The following is a 19689-nucleotide window of genomic DNA, read 5'->3' as shown; positions in this document are numbered from 1 at the left end:
TATGTGTACACATTGTAACGGGAAACGAAGATTTGTTCTTTATAGCCAGTATTTCATTAAAACTGGGTTCGATATAAGTGGGCTTTTTTGTAGTTACATCAGTTGTATTAGATCTATGTCCTAATCACTGCTAAAAATTGTTACCCCATTGCGATGGTATACACAACATTGAGTTGTGGGTAATGCAGCCAGTGGGTTTATGCCTCTTTGATGTGGCAGGTGTGTTCGGTTCTGATTCAGCCTACAATGTCGGAAACCACTTATGGTAGGGCACTGCCCTGCACCAGCATGCAGAACCAATCAGGCACTTTTTTATGTGGTTACCTGCCTTGAGTGAAGGAAAAGCTGCGGACCACTGTGTATTCACAAGCCTAACTTGAATTGCAAATCTGCACCTGTATGTGAGGCCCGCAACTTGGATGATGTGCCACTAAATTCACTGCGCTGGAATAGCGGCTGACTGCAGGCCTTCCAAGAAATGGTTCATACAGTGCAGGTTACCCAAGTGAATCTGTTCTGCACTGCTCCAAACAATTGTCACTCTTTGTTAACTGGTGACATTAAATTATACAGCCATTCCAAGATTTTACATGCAGAAAATACTTTGGTGAACACAGCAGGATTTTGGCGCCTGCTCTCTGGCATCACTTTATTGGCCTGGCATTGTGGCCTGGCTTTCGTGAAGCCTGTTTTAGCTCCTGGAGACCATACAATTGCGAAAAAATAGAAGAAAGCCCTGCTAGAAAGTGAAGTGTCTAAGAACAACAGGTGCCTGTCTATGAACGCCGAGAGGTATATACTGCCAGGATGAGGCCGCTGTCTCAAGAATTTGCATGTGCAAAATGAGATCATGTAGTAAGCAGTCATGCCTTATCACTGCAGCTAACACTAACAATCGCATCAGCAATGCATGTGGCTCTGTGACCATTATTTTTTCATACTTTACACCTGGTGATGTGATGCAGCTCGACGCTGAAATTGCACGGCTGAAAAGGCTACTGGGAGAGCCGCTCTCAGCAGAGCAGTCGTCCGACAACAACTCAGCTAAGGTAAGCGTGTTTCGTTAAAGAGCACCATAGCGAAAACTACATCTCAGGAATTGCATAACCAGCCACAACTGATGACTGTGGTGTCTAGTTTGTGGCGTGCTCAAACAAGCAGAAAAAAATGCGAAAAAGCACAGAATTCCAGCTTTAGCTATAGCATTTGGAAGAAGAGCAAGACTGTGGACACCATTGTACTGCGGGAAGTTCTGCTTGGCGATTTTCAGTTCAGCTCTGGGTGTGCTCTCTTTCTATTCTATGGCATTCTGATTAAAATGCACGGAAGCTATCGTGCTGAAGCACAAGTGGTCGTTAAAAAAAAAGGAAGAAAAGAAAGGAAGAAGTCAGGTATCAGAAAGCCCGTTTATCACCCAAAAAGTTTGCGCAGTCTTTCTTATCCAACAGCTTATCAAAATGGGAGTAGCATTGCTGAGCGCAGTGTCTTTGCCATGAAACGTGCCTAACTCCACGGAGTAAAGCCTCGCTGGACATTCTCGGTTGGGCCAGGTCTGCATGCACCATGTTTACTAATACTGGGGAGGTGTGCAATGAGAGGAATGATGGAGGATAGGAAGGCAGCAAAACATAGAAGGATAATTCAAGCATTTGCAAAAAAAAAAAAAAAAGGAGCTGAAAAATAGCGCACATGAATAAATGTGCGCTATTTTTCAGCTCCTTTTTTTTTCTAATAAACTAATGGTCTAACAACTAATAAAATGATGGTCCAGTGAAGCTGACTTGTCTGCAGAGTCACAATGAATCAATACACAAATTATTTGAAACAGTCACGGTGATCCTGTTCCTTACTAAACTGGGAAGAAACTAGAAGGAGAAGCATGATGCTGGATGAATAAACCAACTCTTTTGGGAAGAGGGAACCATAATCCCTTGCCCACGTCACTCACTTTCCTTCAGAGGGAGGTGAGGATGGAAAAGTACTGTCACTGACAGCAACAAAGCAAAAATATCCATGTAAGCAACTCTATGTAAGCAAGCTCCTCCCCTCCGACACCCTTGATCCCACGTTAGATCACGGCTCCAAACTGCTGTAACACAGTGCTTAACGCTCTCCTGCCCACTTGGCCGCAGTCCGAGAGCCCCCTGTCGTCACTGCTGGAGCGGTTCAAGCGCAAGCGGGCCTCACTGGAGAACAGTGAGGCGGGCATTTCGGTCATCGCGAGCCCGTCCTTCCCGCTGACCGGCCGCCCGTTGCCCGGCTCAATGCGATGCTGTGGCCCAGCCCGCGTGCACGACGTGCGCTGGAGGGCCCAGCAGCACCAGGCGCCGGATTCCCCCTCGTCCAGCATAGGCGCTCAGGCCGGCAGAAGGACCTTGCTGCAGCTGCGTGCCGAAGACTTGCTGCTGCCTGGACTACGGCGCCGGCTGTCTTCCGAGGAGCAAGCGAGCAGGTGCCAAACACATGTTCTTGAATAAGAATATACCATCTGGCCGACTAGCCCACTTTTCCCTCTATATATGAGCAAAGTGTTAAGCGTGTTTGCACAGTATTATGTGTTGCCACAGACGCTGCCGCCTCGCCTGAGTGCGCAATTACGCCAGCTTGCAATGGTGCGAAATAAATATAAAAAGTGATTCGGGACCATCTTTTGAAAAGAAGAGATTCAACGTTTGAAAAAAAAAAGATTTGTCATGCTAGAACTATGGCCACACACAATAGATATCCCATCATGTGGGATTGATTAATTGTGGAGTTTAACGTGCCGACGCAGCGCAGGCAATGAGGCGCGCTGTAGTAGAGGGATCCGGATCAATTTTGGCCACCTGGGGATCTTTAACGTGCGCCGAAATCTTGTACACACGGGCGTTTTTGCTTTTCGCCTCCATCAGAAAAGCGGCCGCTGCGGCAGGGTATCGAACCCACGTCCTTGTGCTCAGCAGCGCAACGCCTTAGCCACTGAGCCACCGCGGCGGATTATCCCATGTGGGAGATAGATCGGACGGGGCATACCTGATATCTGTAAGGGCACCTGCGCTTGGGCCCATAACCACATGTGCACATACGACACATGCCCTCATTCAAACGTCGTAGCAACTGCAAAGCATTTAACTAGCAATTCAGTCAAACATTGGCCTAGCTCGGCCAATGCAACAAAATGGCCAAATTTGGTCCAGGAAGATGAGCTTTCGCACGATATTCCATGGTTGGCACAGCCAAACTCTGTCATTTCTTATTTACCCTAGCATGTCAATGTAAAGCTGTATTCGAAACATACCACTTACAGTTCCCTTTTTAAACGTTCTACTTTTAATAAGACTTTTCCATGCGACTTTGAGGCTAATGGCTCCATTCACATAAACAATAACATAAGAGATGCTGATCCACAGCCCCTTTCCGCTGCTCCAAAGCCTCACCATGCTAAAAAAAAGAGCAGAGTCGCAGGTCAAGAAGCCATGGCAGTCAGAAGCATCACTATAGTTCTAGTAATTTTTAGTCATGGAAAGAACGTCTTTTCTATGTTGCAGTAACTGGGAGCTTGTTACATCCAGTGATTGGCTTGAAGGCAAGAGAACACCAACCACGCACAAACAGGTGCACAGCCACTTTCGCACGTCGTAGCCACACATGAGTTCTCTGTTTAAAAGTTGTAAGGATAAGACCACATCTACAATATTGTCTGCATTAAAGGCCAACTGTACTCAATTTTTTCTTTGAGCAAATTAGATCCAAATAAGCAGTCTATGCTCTTAAAATCACCATGGTGAAATCCTAACCTTTGTAAGCACGTACCACAATAGTTTGCAAGGACTGAGGCTTGGGCATGTTGGTTCATGACTAAAAGAAGGGGAACAGCGCAAATTTGACAGACACGAGAAGAAGGAGACGACACGCACAGCGCTGACTTACAACAGTTTATTCTTTACCGCTCGGGCACATATATACCACCACGGTTAAAAATACAAGGAAAAGCAAGACTAACACGATAGTGTCTCTTATCACCATTGGTCGTCACACATCACCATTCGCTCTGCGCCACAAAAACACGTGCTGCACTAACCTGGGGTCAAAAAATCTAATTCTCAAAAAATCTAAACCCTCTCCCAAAAAGAATTAGATTTTTTGACCCCAGGTTAGTGCAGCACGTGTTTTTGTGGCGCAGAGCGAATGGTGATGTGTGACGACCAATGGTGATAAGAGACACTATCGTGTTAGTCTTGCTTTTCCTTGTATTTTTAACCGTGGTGGTATATATGTGCCCGAGCGGTAAAGAATAAACTGTTGTAAGTCAGCGCTGTGCGTGTCGTCTCCTTCTTCTCGTGTCTGTCAAATTTGCGCTGTTCCCCTTCTTTTAGCCACAATAGGTACCGTTGTTCAAAGTACCTCCGAGCAGACAACAGTTGCGCCTGGCGGAGAGTCGCCGAAACAAGTTCCGAGCGGCCTGTGGCGGAGGTAGGGGAACCTGTCCCTTGGAGCTCACGCTTCTCCGGCGACTTGCACGGCGCTCCGCAGGGCGCATAGATGCATTCGTCAAGGGTTTCTCTGCTACACCACCGCGCTGTACCGCCGTCGCCATCACATGCTTAAAACTAACCGCATAGGCAGCAATGTCCACCTTTTTTTTTTCAATGCAATTATTATTATTATAATTCTTCATTCGGAAGGGGAGACTCATGGTCTAGACAGGGATGGGGAAGGCGGTAAAGAAGGTGAGAGCGTCTACATTCTCTTGTGTATCCCGGTGGTACAAGCGAAAGTCCACAGGGACATAACAGTCTCTCTTGGGTGAGCCCGGCCCAGAGGAGGCGATGCCCACTCCTGGAGGGTCTTTATGTACGGCGGAAGATGGGCTCTTCTCTCTGCCGCGAGCCCCGAGCACTCCCACAGCATATGCTGCATTGTGGGCCTCGTTGGCGCGTGACACGAGGAGCAGGTCACGATGGTAGTCTCCCTGGAGTTCTCGGGGGGTTCTCTCATGTGTCTTGAGCGTCGGGGAACGTGTGCCCGCCACTTTGCGAGCACGTCCTCCGTAAGAGCAGTTCCTGCTGTTATTTTGTGTAGCAGGACTTGGGCCCCCCTGGGAAGTCCTCCTGGCAGTGGTCGTGGGTCATGGGGTGTAGCGGCACGGAGTTTCGCCCTGCTCTCTTGCTTGGCAGCGGCTCTATCGTTTGCAGGGTCTGGGTCGTGCCGTGCTGGGGGAACAGGGTCTAATGGGTCGGAGCAGATACTTCCATCGTCGCTCGCCCATGCGTGGGCGGCCTCGTTCCCGATGCCACCCGCGTGTCCTAGCACCCAGTCCACCCGCACTACCGTGCGGGTGGACTGGGTTGTGCGAAGTCTCTTGTACGAAGTTGTGCAAAGTTGTGCAAAGTGCGAAGTTGTGCGAACTTTCGTTGTGCGAAGTCTCTTCGCAATCGCCTTGATGAGGTGGCTTGTGGATCCGATGACTGGGGCGCCACCGAGTCTGGCCACCGCCTCTCTGATGTGAGTATATATGGTAAATTCCCGGCCCCGGTGCTGCTCCGCCTGGTAGCGCTCTCAGATGTGGTTCGCCGCCAGCAGTACCGCCTCCAGCTCACATCGCACTGTGCTGGGCGTGGTGTCAAACTGAAACGTCCGCCTCGCCCGCGCTGGCCCATCTGCACAAGCAACGGTAACGCGGTCGGTGGTCGCATCGACGGCGGCGTCCACGAATATGGCACCTTTCTTGCAGGTCGGCTCGCGCAGCGGCGGCGGCGCGCTCCTCTCTGTGGTGGTCCTAACTGCAGACCCACGACATGGGTTTGGGGGTGCGGATAAGCTCGTCCTCCCAAGGGGGGATTGGCTTCGGCGGTGGCAAAATCGGAGGCTCGTCGCTCGCCGTGTCGTTGATGAGACGCTGGATGTATGCCCCGGCATCGGCGGCAGCTCGTCTCGTTGTGTGCTCTTTGTACTGCTCCTCTATGATGTGGCGTAGCGGAGGAAGCCTCGCAAACCGGTAGAGCTCCTCGGTTCTGGTGTGCCTGGGCAGACCCGTGATAGCTCGCAGGGACTCGCGGTGCAGCGTTTCTGGTTGCGCGTGTTGCACTTGGGTGAGCTCGAAGCAAACCGCCCCGTAGCATGCCTTCGATGTAAGCACCGCTTGGGTCAGCGTACGTATTCGCCCCGAGATCGAACACAGTCGGCCCCTGGCGGCGGCGGCGGCGGGACGAACCGCTCCTAGTGTGGATGGCGCTCTGCCGTCATCTGCTCGTTCACGCTGTGCGCGGCGGAAGACGCGTGCTGCATACGATAAGTAAGGAATATGTGCACTTGTTTCGCAATAAGCAGTGGCATAGTTACCTCTGCTTGCGGATTTTGTCTAGAAACGCAATAATCAGCGGCCGTTGGGGATACCGCGCTAGTTTAGCTCCACAAAACATCGTCGCCGTTGTCACCGCTTGAGCGTGAAACGTGTTATAAACATTGTTTCGACACTTTCCTTATTGATGAGTGCAGTCGTCTACCGTTTCAGGAACTTCAAAGGGTGCCACGTTAAATGTGGCACGGTGGTTATTTAAAGGATAAAAGTTTAGTACACGAAACGGGTAAGAAGCGACAAGACCCGTGCATACCCGTACATTTGCCCCGCCCTTGTTAAATTCTGTGTCCTTTTAGAAAGAAGAAACAAACAAAAACAATTACACTGCACACAATCCATGCGCTATCACCCATACATTACCAGGGTCGTATTTTACACCCGCAAGCGCCTGTGTGATCGAATTCTTCCCGTACCTTTTTGAAAATAAATACCATTTTTGGACAGTCGTTGCTTATAGTGTGTTGGTAATTTAATGTATTATTTAAAATACGTTTCTGTGGATGCGCATAAGTATTTCAGGGGGATTTCTAGATAAAATTAAGGAGTTGTGAGTTTGCATGTGTCCTGTAGCATTTCGTGTGCCATTTTTAAATACCCCATTTTCAAATCACAACATGAATCACCTTGTCCAAAAATGTGTTTCACTCAGCATAACCAAATGCCTATTATGGTCAGGTCTTAACTCCTTAAGGTGGACCCAAGTTTAAAGGAGGAAAACGTGCGTAATATAATTGCCGTTGTTGCGCACAAGTGCGGAGGGTGTGTGCCACGACTCACTGGATTTTTTCCCCCACGATGCTCGCTTTAAATACCATTTTGAAAAAGGCGAGCCACAATTCTTGGACAATCTCGGGCCAAAAGGGGGGTTAAATGTATAAGCTCCACAAAACATAAGCAAGTTTTCAAAATACTGGCGTTTATTTGTTGAAGTACTGCTTTTTCACCGCTACGGAACATGACGCCTAGCGTACTTCCAATTGCAAGTAATGCTGATCGCCAACGGTTGGTTTCTCCCGTTACTTTGTTTCTCACCTTGCTGCCATTGGAATGTTGGCAGACCCCCCCCCCCCCCCCACCACCCCCCCAAAAAAAATGAAAAGCGCACAAACTTTTTATCCGTGCCTTTTCTAACCAATCCTCAAGAATCAAATGCCAAGACATAAGCGAGGTTCAATTTAGAACACAAAGCAGTTACCGGGAACCCGTTGCGCTATTTCGTAACGAGAAATAAAGAGAAATGTTTCGCTGCATCTGCAACAGGGCAACTGCCATCTTTATGGTTCGTAAGCGACATTACGCAAGAACGCAAACACATCTCTCTGTTCTAGGCATCTGTTAGATTTTAAAAGGAATGCAGATGGTCAACAGTGCAGCCGTAACAGAAAATATGTGCTCACTGTAAGGTCCCAAAAGCTTGGTTTTACACACGTACTGTAAACCTGCTTGTCACTTCGCAAAAGTCTAGCTAATTTAACGTGATATGTTGATTGTACTGCGAGCGTTAGCAATTTAATTAGCAAGTTCGAGGCTTCGAGGCTTCCTGATTTCTTTTTATTTATGTTTTTATTGAAGGCTCAAAACCATAGTCAGGAAAGGGAAAGATCGAGCTTGCTACGAGCCACGGCGGACAAGTTCATTGTCATTATTGCGGCCGTTCTGAGATTCCAGATGGGTCGCCGCTTTTTTTGGCGAAGTAATGAAAACTTGAACATTGAACGTTGATGAACCGAACTACAGCATACCACTCTTGTCTGCGCCGTTTGTGCGCACATACGGTGCGAGAAAGGCACGGAGCGCGCCCACAGTGAGCATTCTCCCGAGCCGCTCAGCGCGACGCCGTCGCCACCTACATGTCGATCTCGCGGCGCCCATCCGTCGGATATGGAGCTGTTGCCGCCATGTAACCTTCAGCTGTTGGACCCACTCGTCGGCTCCACCCTGTCCGTGCAGTGGGATCCCTAGGATCCGGATCCGACGGGAAGCAGCCCGCTCGATGCGGCGATCCGCCTAGCCTGATGTCGATGGCCTCTCTAGTCTGCCCCGCACCACCTAGAACAATGTACTGGGTCTTCTCTGAAGAAGCGCGCATGCCTGTAGCAGTGAGCCCCCGTTCAATGGCGTCCAATAAAAGACATTAGAAGAATGAGGACGCATTCACGCGCTTGCGAACGTTCTGGAGTTAGCAAAACTTCTTTCACTTGAGAATAATATTTTTACTGAAACGAAATAGGATCTTATATAAATTATTGACCACTTGCACTTCCGCATCCAATATTTGCCATATTTAGGCTGGCCCAACGCCACCTCCGACCTTGCCAAAAGTTTGACGACCTAAATAGAGTTGTTGTAACGGGGGTATAAACATTTGTGCGACTTTTGCCTCACTCGCTAAGCCAACAAAAATCAGCCTTGCTCATGTTAACAGACGCATCTGCACATATATCGGCCGTCGTCTTCGCGAAATGCGAAAGCTAACGAAACTGCTCCTCTCCTAAACAATCAACCAGATTTTTTTTTTTTTTTCAATCCCCAAGTTAAATATTTACTTTAGTAGAGCGTTATATTTCGTTTGCTTGAAAGTAAGATGTTTTCAACAGCACATGTCTCTCCTGAAAGTAGAAAACAACGGTAGATAGGTAACCTTTTTCGTGCTTTAAAGCTGTGTAAGCACGTGTATAGTTTCAGACCACTTTTATAATTCGATTCTCAATGTGCATCAAGGCGAAAAACACTAAGCTGTTTAAAAATAGTCAGTGATCTCCGCTGACGTGCAGTTTGTTCCCTTCAAAGAAAGCGATGTGATAGCCGAGGCGCCGGCTAACCAAAGCTGCTTTTCGATATCGTACGAGCAGGTAGCCTTGTAAATAAGGGCCTGCTTTTTTACTCGCAATGCTAAGGATTGCTACTCCGGCAGTTATTCTGGTGGAAAAATAACTGCCGGGCGGTCTACTTCATCTCGATTGATAGCAACGCGATGTCGGAATTGCACCTAACTCCCCTATCCAGGACAAACGTTAGTAGAAGTTCCTCAGAGAAAATACTAGTGCGAAACGCGATGCTACCATGCGCATTTGAAGGAGGCTCTGAGCGGCTGCCGGTTTTGGTGCGGCCGCTTCCGTTCCATCACGTGCGTCACGTCCGGCCGCCGGTAATGGCCAACTTTTCTATCCAGTTTTGGTTCCGAAAACGCCAATGTCGCGAGCCGTTTGCGTCGCGCGCGTTCATGTTTGGAACGCAGTATTTTGCATTTCGCACTCTTTGTATGTGTACTATTAGGTGACATTATTTTTGTGTTGCCAAAAATACTTTGTTGCTCATGATGGTGGGTTATGGGATACATAGAGTGCTAGTTTTTTACCTACCTGTCACTCTGGTTGATATTGTTTTGTGCCAGTTTTTTTTTTACATACAGCTCATAACAGGCTTTTTATACGGGCACTGAAGCATGTATGGGGGTAGAACTAAAAATGAGGAATACTATTTTAAATGTTCTCTTACAGTAGCACAGCAAGAGCTAAATGATATTTTTTGACGCTACTGCAGATCCAATGAAGAAATTCCACAAACAAGGGGCAGCCTGCCAATCATCGCAGCTACATCCGACAGTGCAGCTGGTGATGGTCAGAGGGGTGGTGATGAACAAGGCTCCGCAGTGGCGCACGCCGGCTCTTTCCCCATGCTGCCACATCACTCGCAGTCTAGACTCGACTCCAGCAGCCAAGACTGTGAAGGTAACAACGAAGAAGAAGAGTCTGTCTACCAGTCCGTCGAACTGCCAGCTGTCAATGGCAACAGTTGTGCCACCAATAATACCACCGATGAGTACCGGACGTTGTCGTCCGACGAGTACCGGACACTTTCTTCCGACGAAGACACAACATACGCTAGCTGCCGCAGCCCCATGGTTGCCGCAGCTGGCACTCTAAGCAGGGGCGCTTCACCACAGCGTATCAAGTCATGCCGGACTTTGGTTGCTCCATGCACTTACGAAGGCCCACTTGAACTGACCCTGTTGGAAGAGTCAAGCAGTGGCGAAGGTGCTGCCGAGATCGAGTCGTCGGCATCGACAACACCCGTGGCCCAAGAGCCTGCATCGTTGTCAGCCGAAGTTGACGAGGACAGCTTTCAGGCTCAGCGCGAACTCTTCCTCAAGCAGTTGGACGAAGCCGAGTCAGTAGACGTCTGACAATTGGGATACCTTAGGTCGTCTAAGTTTAAAGCTATTTAGACAGCCAAGTGGCAGACCCCATCTTGCGCTTCATTCAGTCCTAACAAGAGACAGACTTCGGTTGTGCAAGCGACAAGAATATGGGCACAGTCTCAAATTCTCGGTGCAAATGATGTTTAAGGTGCACAGAGCGGTATGCAAATGCACAACTACAGCGACATCACTGAGGTGGCATCAAATGTGACCAAAACCTTATGCGTGGATCAGAAATGTGTGCGGCGCATGAAAGGTCAGCAGTCCAACTACATTATTTTTACGGTGTACTGCTGGTGTTACGTGGTGTGCTGGAATAGGTGTTTCAGTTTGGGATTTCCGACAGTTAGCATCTCCTGGAGTCCTGACTGTGATGATGCCTGTCCAGTAGACGGCTGTGTTTTCCCTACCACATCGAAGTGCTGCAAATGTGGAAAGAGTGCACTACAGCAGTTGGTCTGGCAGAACCTTCCTACAAAAGATGTCGACATCAACTGTCTGTGGTTCACATGCTTGTGTCCATACCGTGAAAGGAGCATTGAACAGATTATACCTCAGTGCTGAGGCCAATTGCTCCACAGGGCCTATTTCCCCCCAAGGGAGAGAAAACAGGAAATGACAATTATGTGGACATTCATGCACACTGCTAAGGTGAGGGGACTTGATGACTGATATTCTTCCATCTATGCATTCCCGATAGGACATGTCACTTGATGTCTGCATAAATATTTGCCCGTCTTTTGTTTGATGGCAATGAAACAATGGCAAAAAATGTTTATAAGCACCGTGATTTCAGTGAAAGGGCATACCTTAGAGCGTGGTAGCATAGTCTTTTGACATAAAGCAGTGTTCATAGCTGGTAAATGGCAGGTTTCTCACACAACGCCACAAGAATGACCATATCACCTCTGTATAGCGAGAAGATGATCAATCACCCATTTCTCAGAGTGACAGGGTTATCACTGCAATGCGTCTTTGTCCTCACTGTGTATTTCAATGTGTTGCAACCTTTACGGCTGAATACTCGTCTACCGAAGTCAACCGTCGTTAGTTGTGTCCTCACTTATGTCGGATGCTGGACAGTCATGCCCGTTCAAATATCACACAAATGGCTATAAGTATTTTTAAGCAGTGTTCACCCTGCCGGTCTTTCTCCCATCATTTTCTTTCGTTATTTATTTGTGTATTATTCATGTACTGTATGACATCTGCCATTCGAATACCCTGTCAGCCAATAGTGCGCATACATGTTGCTTGGTTGATCCACTACAACAATCAACTTTTTTGCACTGCTAGACTCTCGTGCGGTTTTCAGTACATATGATGTGAGCGATGTCAGTGTGCAGTGCACCAACTCAATCACGAGCAGTCACACATAACATATAACATGCGAATGTCAGGTATGTAAAAAGGCCATGAATGAGATGAACCGAACTGTGGTTTAAGCGACGATTTTACTCAAAGTTGTGATTAAAGGAACGATGAAGAGAGTAACAAACATTTGCACCTCATCAGCTGGGACGCGTGAGCCACATTCTGAGTTTGTATGGCTGATTAAACTAATTTCTTTCCTGAAAAGAAAACATGTTCGCAAATGCCATTTCCCTCACACAATCCAAACTGTTTATTTGCTGATGTTGGCTCTAAGATCACAATATAAGATCTAACAGATTGCGAGAGTCTTTAACTCTAAGTTGAGCTAAAGCAATCTAAAGGTTACCTAATAAGAACCACCAAATTGGTAAAGAATATGTTTTAAGGACCGAGAAAGCATTCAACTAGGTTACAAACCTGTGACATATCCGTCGCGGTACTTTGTGAGGCGGTCAAGAAAAGCACAATGCTTTTCATGGGAGCTAAGGTTCTAATGGCCCTCTAAGTAGCCGATGGAGGATTAGACGAGTCCAACTACACAATGCAGCCACAAATAAAGGTTCAACCAGTTCACTTCTAGGTCCCTCAAAAGGCTCCAGAACAGTGATAGGGAGAATGCAGACATTTCCCTCCATTTGATTATTCACTCAAAACGCAGTGCACAAGTGGGAAAAGAGAAAAGCCAGCAAGGTTGGGGCTCACGAGACGTTTTTGGAAAACGGCCTTACCATCCTATCTGTTCTCTCTACCCAAGCGCGAGATGAGTCAATTCTTTTTCCAAAAGAGGAATGTGTGGGGATTGTGGAGTGAACGGAAATGCAGAGAAACGAATGACTAAAGTCATTTGCTCTGCTTAATGGTCTATCCATTGTGCTGCATGCACGTCGAAAGAGCCGCAAAAGAAAATTAAACGCCAAGTCAGAGAAAAATTAAATGCCAATGACTTTTTCTAAGGCCCATTATTTGCAAGTGTTCATATCAATTCAGCACATCTGCAAGCAGTTTGTTGGATTGTGCTATCTCTGACCCCTCCTTTGTACAGCCATAATGTTAGTGACCGCAAGCAATCCTGGGGAAAGTTGCAGGACACTTGAATGACTGCAAAAAATACCTTCCTCTTCGATCCTCCCATCCCTTGATGTGACAGAGCCAGCCAATTTACGGAACAAGAGCCTTGGATCTACATCCTAGAGAGGGGGAAGAATGATACCTGTCGATGTGAGCCGTTTGTACGCAAAGCTGTGTTGTAAAGCATGCAGATGCGGCAAGCTGCACATGCAGCTAGAAGCAATGTGATTTTTGCTTTTCTTACATGATGCGGCACTGCTAACATTAAACATCACCTCTGGATTCCACGCTCTAATGATGTGTCAAAACATCCACATTGTTACAACCAAATGTTTCTTCGCCATTTCTGGCATAACGCAAGAACATTATTTGGGAAAAAAGCTGCATGTTCATAACAGCATCTGCGATTTCTTTCTGCAACGATATTACTTTGCTGTAAGCATTAGATCATTATTGTGAACCATAAAGTTGACATCCTTTTCCCTTCCCCAATTGCGCAGTCATCGTTTCCACCACATGCAATGGCAAGTTCACACGTTTGGTAGCTGAGTAATGCCCAAGGGAAAAAAAAAACAACCACCTGGAATAAGAGCTTTACTCTAATACAACCGAAGAAAAAAAAACCCAGAGCTTCTTTCACCAGTTTTGCTATACATAACTGCCCTAGTCTTAAATCACTGTAACCTAATGTTAACCCCCTTCCCTCTTCAGACAAAGCAAAGGAGCATCACGTAACGACTCATGCAAGCAATGTGCACCAGACAGCAACGTGCTTATCATATCTGGTGACAACAGAGCACACAAAAATATTCATGTGGGGTCACACACACACACAAAAAAAAAATCCAAGCTTGTTGGGCATGCAACCTTGAAGGCAAGGTTGCATGCCCAATGCTACACTCTGACGCTACACTCGTCTGACGCTACACTCTGACGCTACACTCGATAAAATGCAACCCTTACCTAACCCTAAATACAAAAAAAAACAGACTGGTTTGCAGACAAATATGCATGCATTGGGCCACATACACACACGCACGCACGCACACACACACACACGCACACACACACACACACACACACACACACACACACACACACACGCAGTTATGGAGCTAGTATTAAAAGCGTTTCTGGACTCCCCCGCGACAGCGACATATTCCCACTCCCCCTGTGTAGAGGAAGGCAGACTGAGGATTAAGCGAGACGTGAATGAGCACAAGCAATGTACAAATGATGTTGCTGCACAGTGTTGACGTGTAAGCATGAACCGTGCTTAACTAACACTGCTTGCATTCCTATAGCATAGTCTCAGCCCTTCATCAGAATGCAAGGAGAGGTAAGAATGATCACGGGCATTGAAAAACGGGGGCCCTGTTTTCCACCCGTTTGTTCGTTAGCTAGCAGGTGCTTGCACAGCATGCATGGTCTCACTGGCTTTAGAAGAGGCTGGTATAAAGTGCATTTCCTAATGCACCGATGCTTGTAGTATGTACTGTTTATTTCATGTTCACTTTTCACTGCAAAAGCTACAACTTACCTAGCTGTGCAATAGAGCGGCTCTGATTGTGCAGTGCACTGCAAGCTCTGTCTCCTAGGAAGCAGCAATTGTTTATGAATAAGCAATGTGGGCTGGAAAGGCCCTGCATATAAAATGCACACACCTGGTTTGTCAGGCAAGACTAGAGAAAGACGGCATATTATAGTGTCGTCACCAATACGGCTAGACTACTTTTTAATAATTCTCTCTCTCCCCTTTCCTTCCACCTAACCCTGCTCCCTCTGCTTATTGCTGAGAGAACTTTTATAAAGCAATTGTTAGAAAATAAACCGTGTTTACCATCACTGCCAGGCGCTACATTTTTTTTTAAGCTACATTCTCGCCGATAATTCGCAAGGGTTACCTGACAAGATCTGGAAAGAGATCAACATTGTTCCATCAGTGGCTGTACACTTTAGTAAAGCTTGGTGTCCAGCTAGTTGGTGGAGCATCACTTGAAAGGGTTGCACTAGGAACTTTTCACAGAAACTGACACAAAAAAAAAAAAACGGAAACTTCCTTGTGAAGACTTCACTCACAACATTGTCCGTCTTCCCGACAAAGTGTCTGTTTCTTTGTGTTCGTTTCTGTGAAAAGTCCCTAGAGCAACTCTTTCAATATACTGAGACTGTAACACTTTCCCCTTCGCAACTATCTTAAAAAGGTATAAAACTAAACATTTCAACCTAAAGACATGAGGTCGAACCAATCACTGAAGCCTGGATGCAAGTTGGGGAAATGAGGCCTCAATGATTGCTGAAACATCCACTTGCACTCCCCGTGCCCTTGCCGTGCCGTGCCCTTGCCTTACATGAAAGACAACCAATTTGTTACAATTACCACTGCATGCTGGTTTGCTTCTGGTATTCGTTAACATTACTGTTTTATTGTTTAAGCCTCCTACCATACCCAGCCTTTCTAAATATAGATACACAGGTTACAAATTTGCCCCTCGATAAATGTTGCCACCAAATTGCACCATCAACATTTCGAGTGCGAACTTGTTGAAGTTATTAATTCTATTCCAGTGGGACCACTGAAATTTGTTCAAATTAAGTGGAAAATAAAATTGATCAAAGTTAAAATACACAGCTTTGCACCTTAACAGAACCACTAAATATATGTTTGAATTAAGTTACTGAATCAAATTAACCGTGGTTGAATCAAAAAGGGTTGACAGTAACTACAACTGGATAGGTGCAGCTTAAACAATCCTGCCAACCAGAACCTTTGCAATGCACAAGTTATGCCGCCGGTACACACCATATACTTGTAATCAACGGCGATGACAATTTTTGTATCAGTGTGCAATGGCAGCCAGTGTGTGTGAACAAGGACTTCACAGCAATAACCTGAATTTTGTTATCAGTGTTTAAATGTCACCCTGACGTTGAAGACCACAGCGGCAAACATCTACCAAACGTTAATCGTTCACGAGCAGTTAATGTCCATATGGTTAGCATTCACAACCCATTCTGCCCCCCCCCCCCCCCCCCCCCCCTGATGGTTTGCAAGTTGTTCGCAGATGCCCAGTGCACAAGAGAGGGCCTGCTCTATCAAGAACTAGTGCTAAACTTCAAGACGGTGCGATGATTGTGGCTCTCTCCAAGGCCATTTGCATGCTTGCACTAAGCAAATGCTATGTGCACAATACCTGCGACCTGTTGTGGATGCATCGCAATAAAAGGACACTGATTTTTGTAAATGCCCCATCTTTCCTCAAGTACCTGCCACAACCTGTCTTTAGAATCTGGCCAGATGCACGCAACAGGCAAGAGAGTGCAGGCCAGCCCAACTGTTTAATAACAGCTCACCGTGTTGATCCAGAGTGCCTTAACATAGATCTGCTCCTTCACAACCACACACTTATACCCTCTGTGGCTTTCCTACAACGCAGATTACGGCAAGCTTCGTTGCCGAAGCCTTTGTGGGATTCCCGCTAAGTTGGATGTTTGTTGTTGTCGAGCTTATGTTGTGCCCTCCATGTAAGCACACAGGAAGGCTGGTGTCGACAAAGGCTGTTGCAACGCAATGTGCACCTAGACACAAAAGTTAAAAAGGGTGTTGGGACGCCAAAGTGTTTGGAATGCCGTTACCATGTTGTTGATTCACCTTGAAATAGTGCAACACATATTCTAGTCCAGGGTGACTTGAGGAAACGAATTTTCGGCAAGCCCTCACACAGCAGTTATCAGGCTATTCTACATTGATGCACATTTCCCTGTTTATAGCTGTGCACGCTTACCACTACTCACATGTGTTGTGCTGAATGTTGTGAATCCTCATGCTTGCATGTTTCCCTCTGGTCGCACACTCAAGGCAGAGACAGTGCTCCCATCATCTAACGTTCACTCAGAGGGCAAGTAACAGGGTCTGGCAAACTCATGATGTGCATCTTCATAAAATGATGTTTCAGCGTGCATACTCTATGTGATGACCCCCGTTGTTGTGTCTGCCACTCCTGGGGCATTCTGAGCAGCCTCCATGGAGAGTGGCCTTGCGAGACCCACAGATGTTCTTCGTTTAGGTCGTGCGAATGTGTACCATGATACCTTGTCTCGTGCACTTCTAATAAAAGTTAGAAGTTCATTCACCAACTCCTGCGCAGCTCTGCTCGTCTGCCATTCATGTGTTCCTGCATGCGTGACGAAGCTTTGCCTTCTAGTTAGTAGTACAGTCCCGGCAGCTGGCTGGGCATAAAAGTATTTTCCCATTGAATGAAAACTGAGCTTACCACGGTCAAAATGCACAGCTTGATACCACCACAAAGTCTATATATTATTTCAGATTACGCAATAAAGCCACACTAAGGCTGGAATAACTTTTTCCTATTCATGCCCATTCAAAGCAACAACAGTTAATCGACGTTCACAGATAATGACTTCTGCCACTATCCGAGTGTGCCTGACGATTGGCACAATCTAGTGTATAATACAGACACCAGTGTCTAACTTTTGCCCATCAGTTGACTTTTTCAACCAGCCACAATTTTAAAGCTCCTCTGGAGTCATGTGACTGGCGCACATAGTTACAGAGATAGAGTTGACAGTCCCCGGATTAGAACTTTGCCACTCTCTGCCGATTAGACAGCTGGCACTATCTATTGGGTAATAGAGACATCAGTGATGGACTTTTGCTTTCAGGTTGTTTTTCTAACCAGTGGTAATTTTAAAAGCCCCTCCAAAGCGCCAACACCGCATGCCGACATCTATGAAAATATAGCGTTTCTAGGGACAGAACTGTGATGTGGAACTACAAAGAATGAAAAGTAGAGAGAAAAACCGGAGTTTTCTGCGACGCACGTGTGGTGAGCTTATGTTTTACACTTCAAAGAACTGCTTTGCCTGATGGCAAAACGCTCACTAGGGGTAACTTTTTTTCCCCATAAGTGAAGAAATACTGCAGTTAGACAGTTGGTATTTCACTTTTCAAAGATACTATGCTTAAATAATTTATATGCCGAAAAATATGCGATTCCCAGCCACGTTGTCTGCTTTTCTGATGGAGGTGAAAAGCAAAAATGCCCGTGTGTTCGAGATTTCAGAGCACGTTAAAGACCCGCAGGTGATAAAATTAATCTGGAGCCCTCCCCTACGGCACACCTCACCGCCTGTGTAGCGTCCGAAAATTTTTTGTCTTGTTTCTTGGAACATAAACATTTTTGCATATTTTTTCTTTGGTCATAACATCTTTGTGCAAATGTATTTCTAAAATAAATGGTGTTTCACATGCCATAAAGCTTACACATGTTTCACATGCCGCAAAACTACCCAGGTAGCAAAAAACGCCTTTAAAACATCGATTTGGGAGATACATAGGTCGAAGCAGATTTCCAACCAAGTTATACGCACTTAAAACAATTGTGCGGGGACCAATTGTTTTTGGCCTAGCAATTCGTCAAAAAGGCGCACTTTTGAATTCCTGTTTTATCTAAGCGCTGTTGTAGTTGTGTTGGAAATGGCACCGATTTATTTGGTCTAGACGATTCGCCAAAAAGCCCTTTTCTGAAACGGCGTTTCTGCTGTGGGGGGAACAGGTGGCACCAGTTGTAAGTCGTGGGCGAGGGGTTGGGCTGCAGCGCATGCACAGATCGCTTTGCGGGGCCCAAAGGGAAATAAGTCCTGTACCTGACCGTGCATTTGGCACAAGAGCTCTGCAAACGGCGCATCAGGGCGTGGTCCGGCTACGAGACAAATGGACCTGTCTGATGACAGCGCACTGATATTCGCTTCATTTGGCGAGGTGAGTACAAAACCCATGCGGTGTCTTCGCTTTTTGAAATTTCATTAAATGAGTAACGGTATTGAAAGGTGCAGTTGTGCTTTGCTGAGTTAATGGGTGTGTGGCAGCGCGGTGCAAGCAGGACGTGAAAAATATTTTGTGCTTGAAATTGCTCCCGCCTTATCTTTCATTTTTTCATGCCCGTTCTTTGTCATGCTGATATTTAATGAAAATAATTTAGAGTTTTTGTGCTTTGTGAGGCCGGTCACAAATGCAGGCGTCGCTTTGGATGCAGAAGGGCGGGAAAAGTCATTGGCCAGTATATATTGCTTCACAGCGAAGCTAGTACCGCTTGTTTGTTTTCAGTGCTTGCCGTGCTTGCTTTCAGTCTTTGGGGAGGTATTCGCGTTACCAGTGCTAATCATGGCAGGTTTCATGGCTGTTCTCGTGGAGACGCAATTTCTTCATTTCTTTCAAGACAGGTTTCAAGACAAGTTCTTCCCTCCCTTACACTACACAATTCATTGGTTTTGTGCATGTCTGAAAACAAAATTGTTTGGTTGACATATTGGGATTCTGCCTTGCAGAAAATTGGGCATTACATTTGAAGTTTCGTTCCAATGTGGACGTATGCACGAGGTTCTTGAGCCCCATTTGAAAATGACGCTTAGTGCTCATTCAAGAGTCACGCCTAAGCCCAAGATTGTAGGGGAACTGGCACCCTTGCCGTCAACTTGAGCGGTCAACGGTTTCTTGAAGGACTTCCCAATCATCTCACCATCATAAGTCCATGTTATATAAACGCTGAGTGTTTCCTTCGGTTCAAACGCATGCAGAGGTGAAGAATGTACATGCACGTTTAATCAGCTCGGACGCGCCCCACTTGTGCGGGCAGCCAAGGCAACCACCGCTCACTGCTCCTACATAGTGGGGGCTCAGCAGAAT

The 19689-nt window shown here is 46.6% G+C and overlaps 1 protein-coding gene across 3 annotated transcripts in view; it reads left to right on the top strand.

The window, feature by feature from the left end:
* The window catches only part of Gaba-b-r3 (gamma-aminobutyric acid type B receptor subunit 3), a 231004-nt gene extending 213878 nt beyond the window's left edge, over positions 1-17126 (top strand). For all 3 annotated transcript variants that reach the window (XM_077702698.1, XM_077702697.1, XM_077702696.1), the window contains 3 exons: positions 966-1049; positions 2133-2452; positions 9884-17126. In XM_077702698.1, coding sequence (XP_077558824.1) covers positions 966-1049; positions 2133-2452; positions 9884-10526 — 1047 coding nt within the window. In that variant the 3' untranslated portion in view covers positions 10527-17126. The remainder of the gene's footprint in view (positions 1-965; positions 1050-2132; positions 2453-9883) is intronic.
* Positions 17127-19689: the final 2563 nt, after the last annotated feature.

Source organism: Haemaphysalis longicornis, unplaced genomic scaffold (assembly GCF_048455015.1).
Source record: "Haemaphysalis longicornis isolate Haplotype H1 unplaced genomic scaffold, Haemaphysalis longicornis Haplotype H1 scaffold_3, whole genome shotgun sequence".
Lineage (NCBI taxonomy): Eukaryota > Metazoa > Arthropoda > Arachnida > Ixodida > Ixodidae > Haemaphysalis > Haemaphysalis longicornis.
This window is presented reverse-complemented; position numbering and strand designations above follow the sequence as displayed.